At 48.1% G+C, this 16,595-nt stretch overlaps 1 protein-coding gene across 1 annotated transcript in view; it reads left to right on the top strand.

Moving 5' to 3' along the window:
- NDUFA10 (NADH:ubiquinone oxidoreductase subunit A10) overlaps nucleotides 1-8,354 on the top strand; it is a 53,538-nt gene extending 45,184 nt beyond the window's left edge. The window contains exon 10 of the mRNA XM_036768535.1: nucleotides 7,972-8,354. Coding sequence (XP_036624430.1) covers nucleotides 7,972-8,040 — 69 coding nt within the window. The 3' untranslated portion in view covers nucleotides 8,041-8,354. The remainder of the gene's footprint in view (nucleotides 1-7,971) is intronic.
- The last annotated feature ends 8,241 nt before the right edge of the window (nucleotides 8,355-16,595 follow it).

Genomic DNA, 16,595 nt, shown 5'->3' with positions numbered 1-16,595 from the left:
CCCTTTGAATGTGTGTAAACACTTTCACAAACTTCTTCTGATGTCTTGTAACCCAAACCCAGAAGAGTCTTGCTCCTGTGCTAGAAATGTCAGGCAGTCTGAATAACTGAGATGCTGCTCTGTTTGGAAAGTACCCTTAAAAGTATATCCAAATAATGCTGATCTCTTTTACCAAAACCCCATGGTGATGCTGCCCGAGGTGATGAATGTGAATTGGGCCTGGAAGGTATGAAGTTCTATTTTAAATGAGGAGATGCAGACTTGTAGTAATTGTATGAAAGACAAAGCCTGCCTCGCCTCTTCCCAGTGTGAAGTGTTAGAAATGAAAACCTTCCCTGCGGGCCTCTGTTGGTCTAATGTACTAATAACTGATTATCCTGATCATCTGAGACTCTCTCTAAATATCAGAGGGCCAATTCCATGTTGTCTAGAGAATGCCAAAGAGAGCAGATTTTGTGCTACAATTAATAGACGCTGGCCGGACACAGCAGGTTTGATGCTCTCCTGGCTTTTTTATTCTCTGGATTGTGGCTGAAATTTTGTTTTGCAGAGATGGAAACAAACAGCCAGACTATCACATGGCCCCTTCTTCCTCAGGAGGTGCTGCTGTTAATAGATACGCTCGGCTGCTCCAGTGTTTAGCTGAAGGATTAAATGATAGCTTTAAATTAAAAACTTGGTAAACTAATCCAGGTAACTAAGCTGCAGCCAGACTCTTGTGTGTGAGGAGGACCCGGGCTGGCTGTGATGAGACTGGAGAACCTTTTTCTAGCTTAGTAGTGAGATGCCAGTGATGGGCATGGGAAGGAAAGGCAGGGCCTGCCAGGTTGTGGAGCACAGTGGGGCAGGCTTTGTCTTTGAAGGAGGAGCCATGGGTGGGAGAAGCAGTGTCTGCTTTGCCTTTGTGGCCCCCAGTCAGGAGTAGTATTTGAGTTCCTTGTTTGTTTTGGGGTCCCCAGGATCCTGAGCAAAGGACCTTCATGGGGAAGGCATGAATTGAATGGCTTCACTTTGGCACTGCTGTCAGTTACGCAAAGTTCACACACCGAATTCTCTCTCAAAGTCACAGGCTCCAAGTCGGAAGGAGTCTCGGGGCTCTGGTGCCATGGTGTCCAACAGAAATAGAAATGGGGGCTGCTGACCATAGCAGAGGGGCCCTGGAGGCTGCATTTTGACTTGGAGAACGACAGGAGCGTTTTTTGTGCTGTTGTTGTTCTATTTATTAAGTGCTTCCCAGTTACACTTTGGTGCGGGCAGGCAGCTTGGTCCTTGTTTGACAACTCAGGGGTGAAGACATCACAGTATCTCCAGCAGGTGGTCATGCAGCCTTTGCTTGAAGATCTCCAAGGAATGAGAACCCAGTCCTTTCCAAAACAGCCCATCCTTCTTTGACTTCCACTCCATTCAGAAAGTTTTATCTTTACAATGAATTTCAACCTACCTCTGCTCCTTCCACCCACTGCTCCTTGTCGCCCTTTGGAGTTACGCAGATTGAGTCTCTTATCTCTTTCCCATGACATCTCTTCAGATACTTAAAGACAGCTGTCACCCCAAGTCCAGGGCAGAGTGGGAGGTTCATCACCATCCTGAATGGTTTGTTCAGTGTGGTGCCCAGAACTGAACACAGAATTTGAGATGTTCTGGGTAACACAGCATTCTAGACCTTCATGCGTTTGAGAATCATGGCTGGGCCTGACCAGACACACACATACAGCAGAACGGTCTCTGCCTCAGTGATCAAACTTTAACTGCACTAAATAGTGGATCCCTAAAATGTCAGACAGTTCCAAAAAAGAAATGACCACAGATGGCAGATTAGCAGAAAGACAGCAGAGAAGGTGTAAGCAGCTACTGACCTCGTGCCCCTTTCACATTGCTGTAACATCCTGATGAGAATGGTCTATCCAGATTTCTTAAGGGATGTCTTTGATGAAAACGTGAAGAAGGGATCGGCAGCTTTTTCCAGACTGTTTCCTCTCAAAGCCCACAGGTTTCTGTCACAAACTTACTGAGACACATAGAGAATTAGATCCTGCCCTTTTTCTGGTTTATTGGTTTTAAAGCAGGGGTGGGGAACACATGTGGTCCTTGGGTGCAGCCTTTGACTGAGCCCAAGTTTTATTGAGGGGATTTGTTCTGTGAAGTTTGGATTCTGTCAAAGGGCCACACTTGAGGACCTAGAGGGCCACATGTGGCCTCCAGGCCGCAGGTTCCCCATCTCTGGAACAGGTTTGACGAAGAGTCCATAGCCTTGAAGGCTTTTGTCAGTTGCCTCCCACCTGTAAACAAAATCACTGAGATGATGAGGCAGCAGGAACTCCCAAGGTAATGGTGTCTATTGGTTGAGCTCCTGCTTGGAAGGTGGCTGTGGCCATGAGTATCTGGGCAGCAGGGGATAGCAGGAGGCCGATTTGGAAGTGGGGGCAGAGCAGGCCACAGACTCAGACAACATCAGGGCAGCAAACCGCATGGCCTTTGGCCTCTTGAGTCCTTTCCCTCTTCCCACCCCATTGCCCATCAGCCACTTGCCTTCCTGCATCCTGTCTTACCCCTGCTCCTGCTTCAGAGGCTGCTTCCCACCACCGGCCTTTCAGCTCTGGGGTCTGTGACCTATGTCCTTACCTTAGCATCCTCACTCTTCCTGAGCCCAGGCTTCAGCCAACCTGTAGAACTCGTCCAGTGAAGGTATCATGATCTTTCCAGAAAGGAAGCTGATGATTGATGTGATGCAGGGAGCCGTAAGCAAATCATCAATGTTTGCTAGCATCAGATAAAAAGGCCTACATCAGGTCCAGATTAGAGCATCTCCTGTTAAGATTGAGATTCTCCAAATGACCCTGTTCACTGATGGCACTGTACTAATTGTGTCTAGCCCTGGAGTACCATAGAGCTAAAACCTCCATAGTCATGCACGCTGTGTCATCCACCATAGAAAGACAAAGTGGATGAAAAATGTACATTCCTTTAACCCTGGTGGGACTGCCCATTTAATTAGGTGACTTTGGGAGACATTCGGGACGTGGACAATAAACATAGAAGAAAGAAATAGGCCAGGATTGCATTTGGGAAATGTCATTGGGCTTTCAGTGACTTCATACCGTTCATTGCTGCAAACGCCCCTCCCCTGAATACCTAGATTTTCTCAGTGCTGCTGCAAGGCTGCAGATCCCAGAGCCCAGTTTTGTGAGAAGAAATGAGAAGCCAAGGGCACCTGGCAGCTGCATGGTCAGCTACCACAGCACACTGTGGAGGAGACTTGCTCCCGAAATGATCTAGGAAACACAGTCAGAGTTGCATGAGAGCAGAGGGGAGACTGGGAAACCAGCCTGTGGACAGCCATGTGTCTTGTGCACTTTGTAGCAGGGGCCTCTGGGAACTTAATGAACGAAAATTACTGGCTTGAGAAGGCATTGAGGGATGGCAGTCTGGGGTTGGTGGAGGCGACGTACAGCTCGGGGAGGGAAATGATGGAGCCACCTAAGTATTCCATCTTCAGTGGTTTCTCGCAGGCCACATGCAGGTGTGGTTAAATTGTACTTTCACTTGAGATCATTTTTACTTTTTAGATTAGAAAAGAGCACATGAAAACAACCTGAATTATGAATGAAGTCTAGTGCTTTAATCAGCAGCTGCAGTAGTTGGAGCTGTGGACAAGGCGGCAGAGAAGATTGAAAGATTTTAAGGAAATTGGTTGTTAATTAGAATTTTGTGAGGTAATGAAACAGGAGAGGAGGCCGTGGTTGAGAAGCCTCGCCCTGAGGGTGTCCTCTGAGTGTGGGTTTGACTCCAGGAATTGAGAGAAATAAAACTTCTCCCCACTTACTCTGTTTTCTCAGCTTTGAATTATGCACACGTCGTCTCCCCTTGGGAGGCCTTTGGGATCAAGGATTGTTTTTGTTTCTTCTTTGTCTCCCCGGCATTTCGTGTAGTGCCTGGCATGCAGTGAGCACTTAGGAACTGTTGATTCTATCTCGAATACAAGTCAGAAGGAAAGTTGCTAGCTTGTCTCTTGAATAATGTTTGCAGTGAGAAGGGGAACAGAGCAAGATGGAAGTGTTTCTTCAGTACTTAAAACCTTAGGAAAATGGAGGCCAGAGTCTTGTCTTTGAGTTTGGGTATTAGGTGGCGTCTGAGGGAGGTGAGATCCTTCTGTAACATGGAAGAGCAAGGCTTTATCCCTCACATTGTCAGACTGAAGCCTTGGGCCCACCAGCAGGCCACATGCTGGAAACGCATGGTTGGAAGCCCATGCCAGCTGGTGAAGGAGAAGAAGCCACGGACATCCAGTCATGGAAGCACCACCTTGGGCTTGGTCCTGCACCTGAGAGGTGAAAAGACGGCCGGGAAGAGCCTGGCCAGAAGCTGTGCCAGCATCGCCGGCTTCACATCTTCTGTGTGGCCCGTGTACACAGCTGGGTAGCCATGCCCTCCATAGACTCTTCCTCAGGGCATATGGGGAGTCTGCACTGGTGACAAGGACCCAGAATTTGGGACTATGGTGGAGCTGGCAGGGGCTGGGATGAGCGAAGAGGATTGAGCTGGGAAGACTGGGCAGCTTGGGGGAGTAGATCCAGTGACTTAATGGATGGTGTGAGTTTTAGGGACAGAGGCTTGGTTATTTTCAGCAGTTGTATCCCTATGTGTGGCCACTTTAATAACTAAGATAATAATGAATGTTTACCCTTCGTTCCCTGAGGGCTGGTAGACATAGGATTCCATCATCTCGGAGCAGTTCTGTCCTTTGCTCTGCCTCGTGGCACTGTCTCCTTTCATCCCCAGGGGCAGGACCATCGATCAAAAGCTGGGGGGACCTCAGCTAGTCACATGTAGTCCAACTCCTCTGATTCCCCAGAGGCTGCCTCAACTGCCCACAGTCACCTAGGGAGAAAGTGGTGCCACAGAGATTGGAACTCGGGTCCTGTGACTACCACTCAGCCCTCTTTCCATTGGTCATTGCTGACAGTGGCCAGTGAATCATTGCTGATTAGTCTTGTTAAATGAGGGGTGGAGAAGCCTTCTACGTGACTGACCCTTGGTTTGCACCCATTTGTGATGTGTTAGTGTAAAGAATGTCCCCCACATCCACGGACAGTGATCCTTCGGTATTCCTCTCCCCCTGGTGTTTGGGACATGAGAGCCGGTGCCTCTGCTGCGGTCTGATTTGGAGGAGAATGCGGCGACCTGTTTACTAGGAAGAGGAGAGGGCAGTTAAGTATTTGAACAAAGCTTTGGCTAGGACAGAACCTTGACCTTGTTGACTTTTGAGGCCTGCAGAGATCAGAGGGCTGATAAAAAACTGGCTTTATTTTGTTCTGGTGGCGTTGAGGAAATCTTCCTTCAAACAGTCCGCAAAGCTGCACCCAGTGGATCTGGTCTCTGCCCTCAAGGAGAAGAGTTGGACGTGAATATCCATAGTACAAGAGGTGAGTATGGTGAGGATGCAGCCATTTGGGCAGTGCCAACCAGGCATGAGAGATGGGCAGAGAGGAGGGAGGGATAACTTCTGGCTGATGTCGTTAGGAAAGGCAGGTGACGATTGGCAAAGACGGGGCAGTGGACAGAGGCAGGGGAGCAGGAAGCGTGTTCATGGACGAGCAAGGTGTCCACACTGGCCAGCGTGCAGGGTTTGGGTAAAAGAGATGTGAAAGGGGATTTAGCCAAGGCGGGCGGGGGCCTGGGAATGCCAAACTGAATCATTTAGGCACCAGGGAACCGTTGAAAGGCTTTCTGAATGGGAGAGTGACACATTTAGAGCTTTAAAGACCTAAGTCTGGTGGTAGAAGATAAGCCTCCTGTGGTACGGGCAGAGAGACCAGGAGACTCTTGCAGACTGATTTAGGGTTGAGGCGATAAGGTCCTCTACTTAGGGTGCTGCCAGAGAGGGGGAACAGAAGGGGTGACTTCCTGTTTGACAAAGTTGCTGGCAGTAAGGAGGTGTGAGCAGCATCTTACACCAGAGTTGTACAGACACCACAAAGAGCTCAAGATGGAGATGGGCACTGCTAAAAAAAAAATGAGGGAGAATCAGATTGGTGCCTTCTTGAGCTCTGATGAGAGGTAAATTACTGAACCGGTGATCACAAAAGAGAAAACAGTTAATGTCAGTCATGTGAAATTGAAACAGAAGTATGCATGAACAGAAGGACCCATGAGGGAACCAGGGGAAGCAGTGGCTGCCCAGAGCTGGTGGACGATGTGCACCCCCCCAAGATTCCTTTCCATTTCGAGGGGCATCCCTAGTTCTTCAGCACAATGTCTCCCACTCATGACTACACTCCACAGATGTGAGCCTTACCTCCTGCAGAGTCCGCCTCCTAGTTTGGTCATGAATTCACTCTCTCTGTGCCTTTCTTGTTCAAGTGGCCTCCCTGTCCCTGTACTCCAACCCTTTCTAGGTCCTCTCTTGTGGGAAGCCTTCCTTGCCCACTCTGGCTTCTTCTTTTCCCCCTTGTCATCAGTACTGCTTCGACAGGGGTTCACTTAATGTCGGAGATCACCTTCTCGCCATTTCTGTTGCACATGTCTTATCTCTTCAGTATAGCTGTAAGCTGCATTAGGGCAGGGATCCTGCTCCTTCTGTTTGTCCCAGATGGACTGGTGTGATGCTGAAAACATCCAAGGAACACTTGTTGAGGGGAATTGAATTTGTCGTTAACTGGTAGGCTTAATTAGGAACTAACTGCCTTGCTCTGGGCCTGGCCTTTCCCTTCTCTGGGCCTCAGTTCCTCTATTTGTAAGTTGAGGAGGATAGACTAAGACCCTTCCAACTCTGACAACCTGTTTTGTATGACTTGATGCAGACAGTCTCATTTGTGGCTGAAAAGAAGCCCATCTGGGAAGCTTACGGTTGCTCTGGTGCCAGAGGCCCTGCAGTGCAGAGGTGCCTAGATGGAGGGTACCAGGGACTTTTAGAAGCAACTTCTCCCGCTTTCCGGTAATTTGTGACAGCTCTTCTCTATGTTCCCACATATCCCAGTAGTTGGCAAAGAAACAGCAAAAACCGAGCCTTTGGTTCCCAGGAAAAAATGGCATCAGGTTTGTGTTCTCATCCAGTGCTGTTTGTCACCAGCTGATAAGGATGCCTTGGATTATTTCTTCTCAGTTTGTTCACTGCCTTCCAGATAAAGCCCCTGGGTCACTCCCCTTGTGAACCTTTTCTTGTAGCAAAGGAAGACGGTGACGCTTAACCAAAGCCTCAGTCATCGCTAACAGTGTACACACCATTCCACCCCGAAGCCCCCCACCTCTCCAAGGAGAGGAGGAGGTACATTTGCTTAACCTTTCTCCAGAGCCAAGATTGTTCATTACAGCTGCACCAGCATCAGGTTTTGCTTTCTTGTTCTCTTAATTCACATCACTGTGATTGGTTTTGGTTGTTTACTTCACTCTGCACCAGCTTGGTCCCATCTCACTAGGAGTCTCTGAAATTCACCATATTCCATTGCATTTTTGGACCACACTTTGACCCGCCATTCCCTCATTGACGGACGTTCACTTTGTCTTGAGCGTTTTTGGTGCCACAAAAAGTGCTGCCTTGAACATTGTGGCATCAGCGGGGCTGCTTTCTCTTTTTCTGACCTATTTGTGAGATCTCTAGGTGAGGAGGTTTGTTAGTATTTCTCTCATTATTCCAGAATCATTCTCATAATCTTTGGACCATTTTACGGCTTGACTGACAGTGCATTGATGTTGGCACACCCGTATTCCCTCCAGCATTGGTTATTTCTTTGGGATGCTCTTTTTTCCTCAGGACATATGTAGGGGTATAGAAGATTGAGCCCAGTATGCCTCAGTAGAAGATGCTTTCTCCTCTGGGACATCAGAATTTGACTAGAGAGATTTTTGAACACCAGTCATCAAGGTCCCCAGAGTGCGGAGACGTGTTGGGTGTAGCTGAAAACCGTCAGGAGAGAGTAGTCGTGTTCCTTTGTGAAATCGTTCTCGGTACTGATGTTTGTTTTTCCTTTTTAGCTGAAAGGTCACAAATACAATCCAGGCTATAATGCAGACATGGGGGACAAGTGGATCTGGCTGAAATGAAGCCTTTCTTCCTTGGAGCAGCTACAGAGCCCTGACAATACAAGAACCAGTCAACATGGAAATGAGCCTCCAGTTACAGGATAGAAGAAGGGAATGGCCTCACCGAGCCCGGGCTGCTTGTGGCATGCTCATGAGCTTTCTCCTTGGATCTCTAGCAATATTGGTTAAAGAAATTCAAAATAAAAAAAACCTGGTTCCCCAAACTGGTTGTTAGGACCAGAAATGCCTTTCTTCCCTTGCCCCGGTCCCTGGCCACTGTAGGGTCTGTATTTTGCTTCCTCAGACTTCCAAGAAATAAAACCTTTTCCTTGGAACTTCCTGGTGTGTGTGTGTGTCTGTGTGTGTGTCTGTGTGTGTGTGTTCTTGCTTGTTCCCTGGATGGCTGGGTGTGTCTGACTCCTCCAGGCATTGGAGTCCTGCCTTTTACTAGCACAGTATGACTACTGTATCAAACTAAAAACCAAAGAGAACAGACTGAAAGAGGGAAGGAAAACGGCCACAGATTGACCCAGCAGTGCATTTGTCTGAAATAGGCATTTTGGTTGAGGCCTGCCTGAAAGCCACCATCAGCCCTTCTCCGAATTCCTCTTCTGATGGGTGATTACAAGCTCAGAGTGTTGAGGAAGTTAAATACAAGAAGAAAGGGGTAATTAGTAGCTTTGTGTCCCACCAGAGAGACCCCCGTTTGTGGGTTCACCCAGCCTGGCCTCTCGCTCCTCTTCTGGGATGGGGATGTCAGGGGGAACTCGGGCAGAGCCCAATCCTAAGCTGGTGCATGATTGAGAGGGTGATTTTGAAGCAGACTTGAGAACAGGCCTGAGAAGGATGCAGAACGACCCCCATTTCCATTTTAGATGACAAGAGGTGAAAATGCAGCTTCCTGGCCATTTTTGAGTCACAGACCATATTTAAGTGGTTGTAATTTTGTGTTTCCAACAAGGAACTGAGCGCTTAAATAATTAAATGAAAGTGCTGCCGGGCATTGGGCCAGTCACGCAGGGCCTTTGGTGCCAAGCACCTCCGCTTGGGCTCTGGCTTCCCCCACACAAACCCATTAGGAGCAGAGGAAAAAGAAAGAAAAATCTCTTTAATTATCTTCAGGGTGTGTCTGGTGGAGGCTGCCATCTCTGCAGGGCCCTCAGTCTTCTTAAACCTTGACCACACTGCAGCCCTGTTCACCAATGGACTGTGTGGTCAGGGTGACTTTGAGATTCACTGCCCACCGCCCCGGCCCCCTTTCATGTAGTGTCAGGTCTGAACAATCATCAGCCATTGACAACATTGGTTTTTCACTGGGATTTGTGCCCAAGCCTGTGTGCTTGGAGGCTACCTCGAGAGGGAACGTGAATTTGGAATTGTCCTGTTTCATTTTCCAGTGTTTTCTTTTACACGGTTGTTGGGCAGAGACATAGAGACAGAAAAAAAAAAAAAACTTTAATGTTTTTTCTTCCCATTGAAATACTGCAGAAGAATCACAGAACTTGAGGTGGAAAGGACAGCTAAGGCCACCCACTCCCCAAAAGGAATCCTCAGTGCAGGAAGCCCTCCAAAGAGGTTGGGTCCATTCCATTTTGGGAAGCTTTATGAGCGTTGGGAGGTGTTTCTTACACCAAACCTAAAATTGCTTTCATTTTGTCTTGTTCTGCTCGTGGGAGCCATGCAGAATCTTGTTCAGGTGTCGGATGTAAATCTGTCACCCTTTTCCCAGTCTTCTCCCAGTAGAACATCCTCGCTCCCTTCCGTAGCCTAAGCTTGAGTCCCTTCCCCACCCTGGCTGTTTTCCTCTGGCTTTCCAGGATGCCATGCCCAGAACTGGCCACAGTCCTTCCCATGCGGCCCATCCCTTCCATATTTCTCCATCCTTGTCTTTCTTCAGCCCAAGTGTACTTTTGTGTCTTGGCTACCCGGGGATAGGGTGGACTGCAGCTGACCTGGTAGTCCTCTGACTCCCTCAGATCTCTTTCAGATTAACTGCTCTCTAGCTAGGCTTTTTCCATTTTGTGCTTGAATGTAGTAGTAGGGATCCCTCAATTCTTTTCTCTCTCTGGCGCAGAATGAAGATAATTAAATAAAACTATTTTTATTTGAGCAAAAAAATAACATTTAAATACTTCTCCAAATTTAGTGAATCTACAAAAATCACGGTAGCAGATGTGGCCTAGCAGACAGTCTTGAAGTCTGCATGATGTGGACTTGAGTCCTTTCTGAAACATGCCAGCTGCGTGACCCTGGGAAGTCACTGCCTCTTGGGGCCCAGGGCAGTGTGGACATGAGAAGCTGTAAGACGCTTGGGCCCTTTACCTGTCTCTGAAGCTTCCCGGCTAAGTTCTCCTTACCCTTTTCCTCAGAAACACAGCCTCTTCCACACACACACAACAGAGTCAGTTTTTCCCAGGTGCTCTTCCTCAGGCCACCCAGAAAACCCTCCTTTTAGATGTAGGGAGCAGGGGCTGACTTTAAAATAATCTGGCCCCAGCCTGAGTAATTCCACACGGGATGATGTCGCATGCTTTGAGGAGGTCATTCATAAATGCTACCTCCAAAGGACATACTTCAAGTACAGACTTAGCCCTGGTCTCTGCTCTATGGGATTTCTTGTTCAATAGGATCTGCTGTATCCACATCAACAAAGTACGGCTAATATTTGCTCCAGTGGCCAGGACACAGCAACAAACTCATTCCATGGAACTGGACATTCTCATGAGATTTGACAAGCCGGCTTCTTTGTGGAGAGTGTGATGGGGTGTGACCATCCGTTCTGGAGCCAAGGGGGCACAGAAGGGTGAAGCTGCCAATGGTGGCCATGTCCTGTGGAGAGGTTCCCAGCCCAGTTTGCTCTACACACACTAGGACAGGAAAAGAATTATCTCAGTGAATCTGTCTTGATAAAAATTCAGATTTTCCCTCCAACCTTGAAACAACTTTATGCATTACATAGAATTCTTAGAATTTGTGATTCCTTGACTTTACAAAACCAGCTCTGTTGAATGAAGATGGTGTAAAAATCACATTTAAAAATAGAACAGTGCTAGATTTCTGCTCAGCGAAATATTCTTCATCTGCTTGGTTAAAGCAGGTTGATGGCTGAGTGTCTCAGAAGTGCTCTCTCTGCTGTTCTTCATGGAAAGGTGTAGGATGACATGATGCCCTGTAACAATCTTAAATAGTGGATTTTTTTTCATAGGAAAAGGTGTTAATGTCCCCCTCTTCACTTTACTCATAGTAACCTAGGACCAGGGTGTGCTATCCTTGTGCGTCATGCTCTAGGGGCCCTGAACTGGCCGCATTAGTAGGTCTAGAGGGGTTGGTACAGTGTGTTGTTTGGAAAAGACCATGAGAATATGAGTACTTTGCCCATCTGCCCTTCCCAGAGGTGTCTGTCAGGCTGCTACCTTCAAGATCTTTGAAAAGCTTGGAAATGAAATGTTTTCCCTTACAATATAGAATATGGTACAATCCCTTGGTAAAAATTCTGGTGGCCTGAAGGAGATGTAATTAGTTCCTGTGATGATGGTTTCTTTGAAAATAGCTAGTTAGTGTCGTGAGGGTTGGGGCCTGTCATTTTGGGACCTGGCACCTCTTGAGTAGAGCCGCTATTCTGACAGAGAGAGGGCTTTGGTCAGTTGGAAATACAGTTCTTCATCCACACACACTGACCATCACAGCTGAAGCTTGAGGGGGCAAACAGCAAATGTTGACCCCCTAGAAGTCCAGGTGAGTCATTTATTTGAAGAAAGATCCTCTGGGCTCAGTAAAGCCATGGAGGAAGTCGGGTGGGGGGTGGGGGGATTTGATTTACATTTATTTAAATTTTGCCACTTTCTGGTACACTGTTGGCAATCCATACTTTTACTCGGTACTTCTGTGGTTGACCCTTGTTGATCCAAAGCATAGAGCCTGAGCCTCGTGCTTGGCCTTCAGTCTGAAGAGAAGCAGTCAGTGGCCCTCCAAGTTCCTGCCCAATTTCCTCCTCAATCTCTTATAAGGAATCCTCCTCAGCAGGGAGGCTATGGTTCTGAACTCCTGGCCCGTTCAGTCTAGGGTCTTCCTGAAATTATCCAAAAGGTGCCGTCTTGGGCCATGGCATTTATGAAGGGAGCAGAGGGAGGACTCAATCTCGGACTTAGTAAATCGATGGACATTAGCCATAGGACAGTGGTGATGTGATTGCATTTGTACTTTGCACTGAGAGTTTGCTGCTGGGCCTGTTATCTCTCTGTGCCAGAGTCTGCATGCACGCTTGGCCCTCCTGTCTGCCTCACCCTGGTCCTCTGTTTTCTGTTGAAGGAGTCGCAGCTTTTGCCCTAAAACAATGAAGTGTGAGCTTGGATTTCTTTTTTCTTGTGCTCTCTATGGCTTGTGAGGCTTTCTGCTAGCATGATATTAAACGTGTGACTCAAACCCTATCAGAAGATGAAGAAGCAAAATTGAGAAATGTGTTGCATGTGACCTGTGGCTGAAGTAAATGACTCCTGCTGTGTGTCGGGGAGGAAGAAGCTTCCTGAGAGAATGTAACTGAGACCTAGACTATATTCCAGCAAAAAGAGTGAGGAGGCTTCTGTGCCTGTGTCCCGTCATTTGTGCCAGAGTGCAGGTGGGGTGGCAAGCATCAGGGTAGGGATTCTGTACTTAGGGTTTTCATCCTTCAAGTGGCTCACCAACATTAATTAATCATTACCCACTAACAGCATTCTGTGGTTAGTCTGGAAGAGCTCGGATGCATTTGGTCTGGCTGGATCCAGTGGCTCTCAGTGTCGAGTTCCTGAACACAAGGAATAAATCCATTCTAATGGAGTTTTTAAACCAGACAGAAATGCTTTGGAAGAGCTGAGAGCTCCAGGTTGGCATAAGTGTTTCCACACACCACATGTAGCTGGTGGGGTGGTAATTGCTTATTTTAATGAGTAGAGTAATAGCACATAGGGACCCCAAAAGTGGCAGTGAGCAGTGATGGGTGAACTTCTCTCTGTCTCTTCATCTTCGAGGCTCTGCAGCCTTGGCTGGAGCAGCCTCCAGATGTGGCTGCAGAAGCCTGCTTAGAATACAAGCAGTATGAGATCAAAGAGCTGAACTGGGGCTCTGAGACCACTTGGTTCAGTTTGTGCCCCTTTCTGACGTCCCTGACCATCAGCCATCCAGCGAGCGAGTGCTCAAGGAGCCCAAGGAAGAGAGCTCCTTCCACTCTGGGAGTGTTCAAGTCAAATTTGGCTTCTTTGTGACTCCTACTTCCACCATTGTGCCTGCTCAGCCCTCTGGGGCCAGACAGTCCAAGTCTAATTTCCCTTCAGAAGCTTCAGGACAACCAGGTCTTCCCAGCTCCGGGCTGCACATCCTGAGCTCCCTCCCTGGCCCTGTAGGACCCTTCCCCATCCTGGTGGGTGGCTTCCCTTTTAACATGTGCTACTCTGAGAACTCAGTGTAGGGGCATCCAGTTTTTGGGAAGGAAAGGACTGAAATAAAGTCCTCCCCATCAGCATTTCAGTCAAACACTGGCATAGTGGAGAGATCCCTGTGCCTGAGGTGGGGAAGGTGTGAGTGCAGATTCCACGAACCTCAGACACTATGTGACAGTCATGTGCCCCTGGACAAGTCACCCTCCCTGGGCCTCAGGTGCCTCCATTGGAAAATGGGAATAATCCTAGCATTTCATGGAGCTATCGGGAGATTCAAGTGACACAATTCATGGAGAGCGCCCTGCAAAGCTTAAAATGCCAAGAAGGCATCAGTTATTTTTATCAGTGTTTTCTGATGATGACAAGGGCCTTTGGCCTGTTCTTGTACAGCTTGTGAACTGAGGATACTTTGTTGTTGATATAAAATAAAGTATTGTATTTTGTAATATGCATTCCACTCCTAGCTTACCTGGGCTGGATGGGGCGGGGCTAGATTTGACCTAGGGTATGGCTTTGCCCACTCCAGGTCATCATTCTCTCCATCTTAGGGTTCCCAGCAGTCAACATTTGGAAAGAGAGGACAATCACTCATTCAACAAACATTTATCAAGACCCTATGCAGCTCAATGACCCAAGCTGGTGCCCCAAGTGCCTCCATGGTGCAAGTACAGGATGCCCCTGTAATATCAATTAAGTTGGGACTTTTTTCACTGTTTTAGAATGATAAATTAATTAAGTGCCTTCACTTGAACCTTACTAGGTGCAAAGCCCCAGGCCCAAACCCCTATCTACTAGGTTCTAAGCCTATGTGGGTGTGAAGCCCTCAGGGTCCTAAGGGGAGTTGCTAAGACCAGAGCCAATAGTAGGAGCCTGAGTTCTGGTTGCTCAGATGACAGTTTGATGACATCCAAAGACTGTATAAAAAGAGAGAACAGACCTGTTTGCTAGAGGCTTTCACTCTTGGAGGAGTGCTGGTTCAAGGAATCTGGGCAGCCGCCCTAAGAGCCTCCCAGCTCACCCAGATGTGTAACTATGAATTGTGTTTGGTCTGTTTATAATCTATGTTTGTAATTTGTTTGTATTTACTCTGAAGTTCAGGGTTCTGGCTTTTTCCCCTGAACTAAGTGAATGATAGTTGTATGTTGGATTGAAGTAAGATTCTTAACCCCTTAACTCTGCTTTCCTCAGTAAAGCAGATCAAAAGAACCTGTGCTGACAGCGTTCTTGTTGTTGGGCTTGTGTTGGTCTTTCACCCCCACAGCAGCTGCCAGCCGAATTGTTGCTACAGCCCTGTATCCAAGACTGGGCTTGCTAGGTTCTGGATGACACAAAATGTAGAGAAGATGTGATTCAAAAGAAAGCACCAAGGGGCTGGAACTGGAAGGGAAAATAGGCTTCAGGCCAACAGGAAAGTGTGGCCTCAGTTGTCTTCAGTGGAGCTTAGGTGATGCGGAAGAAGGCAGGAGGGGTCAGCTGGGCCCTGGGGAGAGGCTGCCCTCTGACAGGGCCTGGTCAGCCTCACTGGGCTCCCCTTCCTCCCCACATAGCCCCTGAAGCACCTGAAGACCATGGGTTTCTAAGGGGGGGCATCAGGCACCTCTGGTCAGTTTCTCATCTCTGGGAAAGGACTCTGAGTCTGGCCATTGAAGGCCATCCTTCATCTGAAGAAAATGGGGATGTTCAACTTGGAAAAGACTCAGGACATACCGTGTCTTTCTTCAGGTATCAAAAACACTGTCGTGAGATCGGAATTGGGGTCTTTCTGCTTGCCCCTGGGGGGCAGTACCAGAAGCAAGGAGAGGAAAGTCACAAAGAAGGTAATTCAGGCTCGATGTCCAGAAAATCTCTGTAACGTTAAGTGCAGACCCAAAGTGGAATGGGCCAAGAGGGTCCTGTGACCAGAGCTGCCTGGATGGCCCCTGTCAGTCATGTTGGGCAGGGGATCCTTTTCAATCCACAGCCACCGAGCTGCCTTCCATCTAAAATTTTCTGATGTCACAGGTAAGTGGACACTAAGGCTTGGGGTAGGGGTGGAGTCGAACAGAGAAGGGTACAAGCCTGGGCCTTGGTAACATCCAGAAAATGGGTGGGGCATTAATGGATGAGGAAGCATTAAGGGCCTAGGGTATAGCAGGCCCAGGTAAGCAGGAAAGGGGCCAGGGGGCAGGCCCAGTGCCCAGAGAGTTTGGCCCCATGGGATGGTAAGAGGTCTCAGGCCTATGAGCTCCAAGGGTTTGGAACCATCCCAGAGGGTACCACATAGAGTGGTGATGGCTAGGCAGTGACATATCACTCCCCCAAAGGGCCTTTCAAGGGTAACCTCAGGATGTGGCCTTTCCAAGTGCTTGATGGGAGCCCCTGAAGGTTTTGTGAAGGCATTTTCTACGGAATGTGTAAAGTCGACGATTCATTCATTGGACATCCAGGTTCATTTTGCAGCCACCTCCGAAAAACTAAAACAATCTATTTCCCAAAACTAAACGAAGCAGGTGTTTTTGATGTTTCTTCAAGGATTAGCCAAGAACTTTGGTGGAGTCTTCATCAGGATGATAATGGTCATCCCAAGCAGGTATTTGAAGCATTTGATTTAAAGGAACAGCTTCCTAAATAAACGGTAATCTGGCTTTTCCCTTCATCAACAAAGGCTGTGACCATAGAACACACTGTGGGACCTGGGACAAATAGCTCTCCCTCCCTGAGTTTCCCTCCTTCTCATCCCTCTTCTTTATAGAATCTCCTTCTCATTGTGACCTTCTGTGACCTCTGGTCAGTAGGATAGATTCCAACAACCAAGCCTTGAACCCAGCTACCTGCTAAACACATGGCAGAGTTCCCTGAGAGGGCAGAGCTTGGTCTTTATTCTTTATTCCTTGAATCTTACCTTTGGTTACCTCCCAACATGTCCCCTCTGCCACAGTCAGACTCAGAGCCTAAGAGCTGGGCTGACCGAGGGACCTCCAGCCCAAGAATCTCCCCGACATGTGCCATGGAGTGAGGACCTCTCTGTGGCCTCCTGAGGTGGGGGCTCCAGCAGGACAGCTCTCAGTGTGAGCCAGGCTGATTTCTGACACCAAGCCTGGCTTTTCCTCTTTCTGGCTTTCCCTGTGGTTCCTGGTTTCGCCCTCTGGTGCCAAACGGAATAAGGTGAACCCCTCTTCCTAT

The sequence above is a fragment of the Trichosurus vulpecula genome, chromosome 7, assembly GCF_011100635.1.
Source record: "Trichosurus vulpecula isolate mTriVul1 chromosome 7, mTriVul1.pri, whole genome shotgun sequence".
Classification (NCBI taxonomy): domain Eukaryota; kingdom Metazoa; phylum Chordata; class Mammalia; order Diprotodontia; family Phalangeridae; genus Trichosurus; species Trichosurus vulpecula.
This window is presented reverse-complemented; position numbering and strand designations above follow the sequence as displayed.